At 35.9% G+C, this 8,739-nt stretch overlaps 1 protein-coding gene across 4 annotated transcripts; it reads left to right on the top strand.

Moving 5' to 3' along the window:
* Positions 1–304: 304 nt before the first annotated feature.
* On the top strand, positions 305–5,975 carry LOC107567878 (myosin light chain 1, cardiac muscle-like). Of its 4 annotated transcripts, none has more exons than XM_016253653.1 (7): positions 305–484; positions 2,187–2,214; positions 3,374–3,523; positions 3,675–3,848; positions 4,719–4,796; positions 5,450–5,482; positions 5,795–5,975. In XM_016253653.1, exons 1-6 carry the CDS (start codon positions 383–385, stop codon positions 5,476–5,478), a joined length of 561 nt encoding a protein of 186 aa, XP_016109139.1. In that variant the 5' UTR covers positions 305–382; the 3' UTR covers positions 5,479–5,482; positions 5,795–5,975. The 4 variants fall into 4 exon arrangements, with proteins under 4 accessions (XP_016109139.1, XP_016109138.1, XP_016109142.1 ...); XM_016253652.1 differs by having other exon boundaries at positions 5,711–5,975; XM_016253656.1 differs by lacking the exon at positions 4,719–4,796.
* Positions 5,976–8,739: the final 2,764 nt, after the last annotated feature.

The raw sequence follows: 8,739 nt of genomic DNA, 5'->3' as shown, positions 1-8,739 counted from the left end.
ATTTATTTATTTACACACACTATAGATATTAGTTTTTCTATTACTTCATGATTGGCAGAAAATCTCTCACTGTGAATGTAAAGATCAAAATCCATAATCCCAAGTTTCTAGCTAAATTAACAAACTCTTTAGACCCTATGGCCCAGTACAGACAGACGAGAGCGTCTGTTGTGAGAGGACAATGTGTCTCAAATAGAAGCCATAGGCCATGTCCTTTTACGGCGTTCCTCTTTGTATTTGGCACCTTTCTTGGACAAAAGGGGGCAGGACATACCTGTCAGACTGAGGATAAAGTGCCCTCCGGAAGCATGGAGTCCTGTACCCAGAGTGTGTCTGACCCTGTGCTGTCTCCGTCCCTCTGTGTTGCATCGTAACCACCACCATGGCCCCCAAGAAGAAGGAAGAGCCCAAACCAGTAGCTGCACCCAAGCCCCCAGAGCCTGAGCCCCCCAAGGAGCCAGAGTTTAACCCAGCTGAAGTCAAGGTACGAACTCTGCAGAGAAGACTGCAAACCATCAAGTGTCTTGCACTGTTTTGCCTTGATGTGGAGCATTTAGATGCTTCCAATTAAAATTTTGTGAACAGTTGAGACTTAAAACTGTTCAGTTTAATTTTTATCAAATTGAATATGGTGTCTAGTATGACTAAGGTCTGTATGTATGTAACTACCGTCCGTTTGAGTTTTCCGTTTCCCTATTAATTATGGTGAAGACCAAGAGAAAATGAAAATGGAATTGTGCTAATATTCCTGCTACTTCTGACCAAAGACTTTAAGGCACTTTCTCTCAAATTGTCTGTTTGTTTGTTTTATTCATTCTAGAATACACAGTTCTTTATTGGCATCAATGGTTCAAGAACCTATAATTGCAGAAAAAGAATATTTCCATTGGTTCCAAAAGGTTCTTTATAATGGAAAAAGGTTCTTCACACTAAGAAATTTTTTTTTGTTTTTATAACTGTTCACTAACAGGTTCTTTGTGGAACCAAAAATGGTTCTTCTGTGGCATCACGGTGAAAACCCTTTTTTGGAATCTCTGTTTTTAAGAATGTAGAATATCTTGATATCAGTCCTGATGACAAATGTTACCTTCTCACAGACAACTGCGATGCTCTTGTTGCTTTCATTGATGTCCATGAGCTATTTTGAGCAACATCAGAGACACCATTTGATGTAGAAGGTGTAGTGCATTCAAAAGGACAACCTGCAGATTCACTGGCTGAGCATCTACAAATGCTTATCTTCCACAGTCTGCTGATTTGGCAGTGTGTTGCAAACATATTTGTTTAAATCTGCAGAGCTCAGAAGTGATTTGAAAAGCCATTTGCTTGAACTAAACAATTGTCAGTGTCTGTTCTGTTATTGTCTGAGAATTCTGTCTTTCCCACATCCAAATTCAAATCCAAAATTGACAGTAAAGCTTAAGTTTCAGAGAAGTCATTTTAGTGGTCAGCATTGCACCCCATTTCCATAGTCTGAAAGTTTGGGGTTAGGAGAAGCCATAATATATGTTCCAACCATTGAGGTTTAGGCCACACACAATGTGATTTTGATTACGCTGCTCCAGAATGGACCACCCAAACTGTACGGTATTGTTAATTATGAAGAAGATTCACAAATTCTACAGATTTTGTTGAAGACATAAAGCAAGCATGTCATTCAACTAGAAGAGATGCAGTATTTCTAATTAGCTCTGATTACTGAGAATCATCCTTTACAGTAATTATAATTTCCTGCATCCAGTGGCATTGTTTTTGTGATGTTTCTGTGGGCAATATGCATTAACGATTCAGTATCTCTTCAGTTGGACAAAATTGTCAGTGTCATGCATTTGCAGCCTTCAATCACTGTCTGAGCCTGCTAACCCTGACTGGTAATAGTTTGTGCTGTAATGACAAAGGGGGTATCGGGTGTACACCCGCAGGGCCACACACACCCTCTGGCTCAAGGTTGCTCATAAATTCTTTTGGACAATGAGTCACAGGACAAACAGGATTGAATTTGAGTAACCAGAGCCGGGTGAGTGTGCAGACATTGACAGCTGCGTGTGTGTCCGGAGGACGGGTCACGCACTGAAGGACAATAGCACCTAAACATTAATAATCACATGTAATCCCATTATAGTCATTTATTAGACTTCAGAGTTTACACAGTTTTGTGTAATTATTATTATTTTTTCTCTTGACAGCTTGAATTCACTGCTGAACAGATTGAGGGTAAGCCAGATTTTCTGTTTGCATTTCAATATTAATTGTGCTTGAAGAGTACATTTAGAGCAAACCTTAACTAAGTCCTTAATTAGACTGACATTGCTTGCATGCCCCCACAAAAAAATAAATAAAATATTGTTATATGCAATTTACAGTGAAACAAAATCCTTAAAACAAGACGCATTTTATATATTTAAAGATTTTAGATTTGTGCTTGATTAAATGGGGAAAAAATTCCCGAATATATTCTCTCAAAACAGAATCTTATGACTTGTGCAACTTGATTTTAAATAAATGCATTTTTTCCCCATAGATATTTTGGTAGCACTTTATTTTACAGTCCTGTTCCTCATGTACATACTATGTACTTACATACTTATAGTAATTACAATAACTATGTAATAACTATGTACTAACCCTGAACCTACTCCTAAACCTAACCCTACTCCATGTAGTTACCTTGTATTACCAGAACTTTCTTAGGTTTCTTAGGTAAGTACATGTAAGTACATGTACTGTAAAATAAAGTGCAACCAATATTTTTCATGCAAACAAATCAATGCAAACAATTTCACTTCGACAGCAATGTCTTTGGATGAGTTTTCATCTTATCTCTCTCGTTCAATTCACATTTATTTGTATGGCACTTTTCATGATAAATATATCATTTCGAAGCAGCTTTGCGGAAAATGAATATTTCTACATTACAATGAAGAGTGATCTGTTATCTGAGGTGACTGTGACAAAGTAATGTCCATATGGCAGAAGCGTACAATTCTAAGATTATACAAATTATGCTGTTAGTTTTGAATGTTGGTAGCCAAACAGTTGATGGCAGCCATTGACTTCCATAGCATATTTTATCACTATGGAAGTCAATGGCTGCCGTCAACTTTTTGGCTACCAACATTCTTCAAAATATTTTCTTTTGTGTTGAACAGAAGAAAGACGCTCACACAGGGTTGACCACAGCAGATCCTTCACATAGTTTTGAGTTTGGCAAAAAGTGATGGAATGGGATAGAATAAAATCTCAACACCTTATTTCCCGGACAGAGATCTAACAGAGACTTCCACATGCCAGTGATCTAAAGTATTGGCAGCGAACATGGTTTATGTCTGTTGGAGTGTGAGAAACTCAAGTCCGACTGTCTTTTTCTCTGCAGATTTCAAGGATGCATTCCAACTGTTTGACAGGACGCCAACCAACGAGATGAAAATCACCTATGCTCAGTGTGGTGATCTGATCCGGGCTTTGGGTCAGAACCCCACCAACACTGAAGTTATGCACGTCTTAGGCAAACCCAAAGCTGAAGGTGAGACCCTGAACCTGACAGAATCCGTCCCTCAGAACTCCACGGTCTGTCAATCTCAAACGAACTCTTACTGCCCACTCTCAAATGCCAAGAGCCAAACTGTGTAGCCCGATCATGCCACAGAGATTCATCTTGCTTCTTTTGTTGGCAGACATGCAAGTGAAGATGCTGGATTTTGAACAGTTCCTGCCCATACATCAACACATCTGCAAGGCCAAAGACCGCGGCACCTTTGAAGACTTTGTTGAGGGCCTGAGAGTGTTCGACAAAGAGGGCAATGGAACAGTGATGGGTGCTGAACTCAGACACGTCCTCGCTACCCTGGGTAAGCTTTAACATCTAAAATACTCATTCTAAATTAGTTTAATATTCTTTCGTATTGCTGTAGTAAATGCCTGGGCGTACTTTTTTTGCCTTAACATTGGGATCTCTCACTGTATCATTGAGATATCATTATAGTTTTGAAACAGTTTTTATTTTTATGTTGTCATTTTAGTTTTAGTTAAAGTTTACATTTTTTTGCCCATTTTTTTTTACATTTTATTTTTAATTATTTTAAAGTTTAAGTTATACTACATTAAAATGAAAAATGTTGCCTTGGAAACTATCTAAAGTAAAAAGATGTTTATATTTTACTTGGTTAATGTTCATTTTGTTTACAAAATATACATATTTTTTCTTTTTAATTAATGTTTTTTTGTTTTTTAGATTTAGTTAACTATAATAACCCTGGGTCATAGAAAAATATTGTTGTATTATTATTATTATCATCATTATTATTATTCCTTAAAACAAGATCAATTCTCTTGAGAAGAAAGCTTTCCGATATTTTTATTGAATCAAATGATTATTAAACTATTATTACAATTATTATCAAATTATTAAACGATTTTGATTCCTCAAAATCATGGTTTGGACTGGATGTGTTCTCTGTATAATATATCAAGCATAATATGATATGATATGATATGATATGATATAATAATTATCAGGGTAAACAACAGACAACACTACAGTTTTAATATATATTATAAAAAAATATGATAAAAAAAAGCAAAAACCCCATAACTTGTATATCTTCGAATACATTGCCATCAGACTAGCAACTCCAAAGACACGATGATAAGCCAGTCCTGCTTTCATGTAGAGCACTGTGAAACTCTGGTGAGAATGTGTGCTCGTGTCTTCTCCGAAGGTGAGAAGATGAAGGAAGATGAGGTTGAGCAGCTGATGGCTGGGCAGGAGGATGCAAACGGCTGTATAAACTATGAAGGTGTGTTTGTACACACTTTTACAACTCCATCACCTGCTGTTCAGCTGTTTCATTCAATCTCAGCATGTCCAGTGATATGTGCTACCTTATAAATCAACATCTGTCATCAACAGCTGATAACATCACAGTTCATGTCTATGCAGTATAAGTGACAATAAGAACCAAATCATTTATCTCTAATGATTGATCTCTTTACCTCTACACTCTTAAAAATAAAGGTGCTTCAAAAGGTTCTTCAAGCGATGCCATAGAAGAACCATTTTTGGTTCCACAAAGAAGCATTCAGTCAAAGGTTCTTTGAAGAACCATCTCTTACTTATCTTTTTATAATCTGAAGAACCTTCTTTAGCCACAAAGAAGCTTTTGTGAAGCAGAAAGGTTCTTCAGATGTTAAAGATTCTTTATGGAACCATTTAGACAAAAAGGTTCTTCTATGGCATCGTGAAGCACCTTTATTTTTAAGCGTGTAGATGACAATGTCTCATCTGGTACAATTTTTGACTTTGGATGTGTTTAAATTTGTTCCCTTATAAAACGAAAACAACTATACCCACATGACTTTGTCCAAATCAGACAATTGGGCTCAGAATGATATAAATTTAATATGCATTAGCACAGAATATTGATTTAGATGGTTTCTTTTCCTCCCACAGCTTTTGTAAAACACATCATGGCTGGCTGAATGGGTAAGACAAACCACCCTTTTTCCACATTGCGTCATTACTTATTGATTGATTGATCTATTTATTTATTTATGTTTTGATGTGTTGTTCCGGTGGGCATTCATCACTAGGTGTTTAATTCAAATCATTTCACTCTATAAAGCTCTTTGATTCTCATCTTGATGCATGCGCACTGAATATTATTGTATTTTTTATTGATTTTTTTATTGATTTTATTTTCCTTTTCTTCAGATGATCAAGACACTTCAATTGAGGATACAACATAATGTCGATTTTATTTCATCGTTGTTCTTTTTTTATTTAAACCCCACACAGGTGTTTCCTACCATTGGTCCGCTGTCCTCACTGTCTCCAACTATCTCTCAAACCGTCCTTTTTGTGTCTCTCCTCAGTCTGTTTCGCCTAAATACTCTATCCTACATCATACCTGTTTGTCAATACAAAACAAAAAAAAAACAAAAAAAGTTAAATAAATGTCACGCTTGGTTTAAACAGCCTCCTCTGTTCCTGAATCCTTTTCATTTCACTATTCTTGGAAAGCTATCACTTGTATCCAAATGTCTGCATTTCGAGGTGTGATGTGGAGGAGCTGATGAAATGACTGGGTTTTACTAAAATAAAAGTCTATGGCAGCATGTTTGTTAATGAGATGGTGATGCTCTCCTTCGGTTGAGTGGCTCCTGACACAACCAGGAAACTAAATTAGACTCTGGTGTTGAGATTTGCTTTAAATAGCATGCGAATGTCCACCTTTTTTTGCTAACGAGCCTACTGAGTTTTAAATTATGGGAGGCACTTCCGGTTTGCGGATGATCCACTCAAAAAGATCATTTCAAAACATAAAGTTGCGCTACAAATAATCCTTATCTGTCACTTTGACAGAATGAGCTGTAAATGTTCTGTTTTCAGATTTTAACATGACAAGAGTATTTATGGAAGAGCACTTTTCAGAGCACTTTTATTTTCCTCCCAATTAGTTTTTTCCTTTGTATTTCGCTGTAACTATATGAAAAAGGGCAACATATACTGCGCTTTTGTGGTCTGCTCTCTCGATTTAATTTACGATAGCCTATATCCTACGAATAATTCACTGGAATGCACTAATATCTCTGGTTTTTCTTCCGTATCTCATGTAATTGCTTCCTCTTTTCACTTCTAATCATTGTTAGCAGTGTTTAGCCTAGTGGAAGGTTTCTAAAGCAAGTAAACACGATGTTTGTTACCTGTCAAAATGACGGAAATCCCGTTCAGATATATCACTGTGTTAATGTTAATGAACAATTTTAAGGCAATGTATGTTACATAACATATTTTCCACGACATTCTAATTTATTGAGATGCACCTGTATATTACTAGTGATATTTAACACGTCTGTAATATTGCTGCGGAAATAATCAAATGTATTGGTTTTATTCATGGCTGTTGAACATAATCGCCATGCTGAAAAAAAACCAAAACAATAGAAACCATCACAGAAATTCTAATGGCTTCCGTTACAAATACCATTACAAATATTAAAAATCATCAACTATAACCATTAAAACTATTAAAAATGGTTGATGGTTGAAGGGTGAAAAATTTAATCTCATTGTGCCCAGTTTTATAAATGTTTATTATAAAACCATTCGCTGATTGTTTACAGTTTAAAGGAAGTTACTCCCATAATTTGCATCATGGGGCATAGGAGAAAGGTGGTATTATAGATGGATGGATGGATAGATTTGGATAGGAGTGAAAACAGGCACAGCTGGTGGTAGAGCTGTTATACTGGCTGACAGGGGGTCCGAAAAGAATCAGCACAGGGCAAAATCCCATTTCAGCATCTGATTATTTTTTTCTTCTTCTCACTCCTCGGTCTATGGAGTTTTCAATCAGGGTCATCCCATGTGCCAGACCCAGTGGTGATGTTCTCATTTTCTGTAGCAGAGGAGTTCACATCAACCCTTGTATTAACTTGCATTAACAGGATGAACCCTGTCTCCCACAATCTGGCAAGTTGTGAAGTAATGGGGGAGTTCCATTATCCTGCCCCTGCTGTCATACACTTTAAATTGATGTTATAAAAAGAAGAAGAAGAAGAAGAAGAAGAAGAAGAAGGATATATTGTAAGTTCATCATCATCATCATCATCATCACTCAAATAAATAAAATTTTTGTTTGCTAAACATTGTTCTAAACATTAACACAATATTATTATTTTATAAAATCATTTTAACTCTAGACTTCATAAAAGCTGTAAACGTTTAAACCATAATGACCTATATAATAGTCAACTTTACCTGACCAATTTATAAATTGTCTACAATACTGTTTTTGGACAAATCCAGCCAAAACCCTCAAGTGATGATCACAAAACATATGGAATACAGTGTCTGATACGTTTCAAATTTTACAAATGGAAACAGAATTGAGATCAAATAAAGCCAAACTTCTTGTAAGTTTATTGTCAGATATCCTGCTTTATAGTGTTCTTATAATGCATATTATTTTATCATAGAACAAAGAATTACAAAGTGGAATGGATAAACAAATGAACACATTAAGGCCTATTTCCGTTTATCATAACTGTAGCTGTTTTTACTTGTTTTCAAGTTCATCTCATGGAGAAAAACTAAATTACTAATGAACAATGCATTATATATCTCCTGATCGCTTTGGCATTAGACTTTTGTAAAACAATGATCATGAAGGTATAAACAACTCCTTCATTTCGTTGGCTTCACACATGCTATATACAGGTTGATTACTGACTTCCAAAAAAGATGCATGTGAAGCATATCCTGCCAATTTTTGCCACATTTTTTTTTTTATAAACTGAGTGATTATGTTTATTTTCATATTAAATATCGCAACAGGCATTTATCACTCAGTTTAGCATATTCATTTATATGAATTAATTTAAAAAGAGATCAATATGTAATGCACTTGAATGTAGGCTACTGTACACTCTAAAAAATCCTGGGTTGTTTCAACCCAACTTTGGGTCAAATTTGGACTAACCCAACTTTTGGGTTAAAAATTGAATGTAAAAATTTAACCCAACGGTTGAGTTAGTCCATATTTGACCCAACGTTGGGTTGAAACAACCCAGTATTTTTTAGAGTGATATTATTTACTGAAGTGTTTGATGAGGTTGCAGTGTTCCAAACACTCTCAGAAATAAAGGTACAAAAGCTGTCACTGGGGCGGTACCTTTTCAAAAGGTACATGTTTGTACCTAAAGGGTCCATTTTGGTACCTTAACCCTTGTGCGGTCTTT

This window comes from Sinocyclocheilus grahami, unplaced genomic scaffold, assembly GCF_001515645.1.
Source record: "Sinocyclocheilus grahami isolate Dianchi unplaced genomic scaffold, SAMN03320097.WGS_v1.1 scaffold1193.1, whole genome shotgun sequence".
NCBI classification, from domain to species: domain Eukaryota; kingdom Metazoa; phylum Chordata; class Actinopteri; order Cypriniformes; family Cyprinidae; genus Sinocyclocheilus; species Sinocyclocheilus grahami.
Note: the sequence above shows the minus strand (reverse complement) of the source record. Positions and strands in the feature narration are given on the sequence as shown.

What these genes read in the sequence shown, in the direction of transcription:
- LOC107567878 (XM_016253653.1), top strand. Translation starts at nt 383, where the DNA reads ATGGCCCCCAAGAAGAAGGAAGAGCCCAAACCAGTAGCTGCACCCAAG. An exon ending in AGGCAAACCCAAAGCTGAAG is followed by an intron (nt 3,524 to 3,674) that starts GTGAGACCCTGA and finishes TTTTGTTGGCAG; the next exon opens with ACATGCAAGTGAAGATGCTG. An exon ending in CGGCTGTATAAACTATGAAG is followed by an intron (nt 4,797 to 5,449) that starts GTGTGTTTGTAC and finishes TTCCTCCCACAG; the next exon opens with CTTTTGTAAAACACATCATG.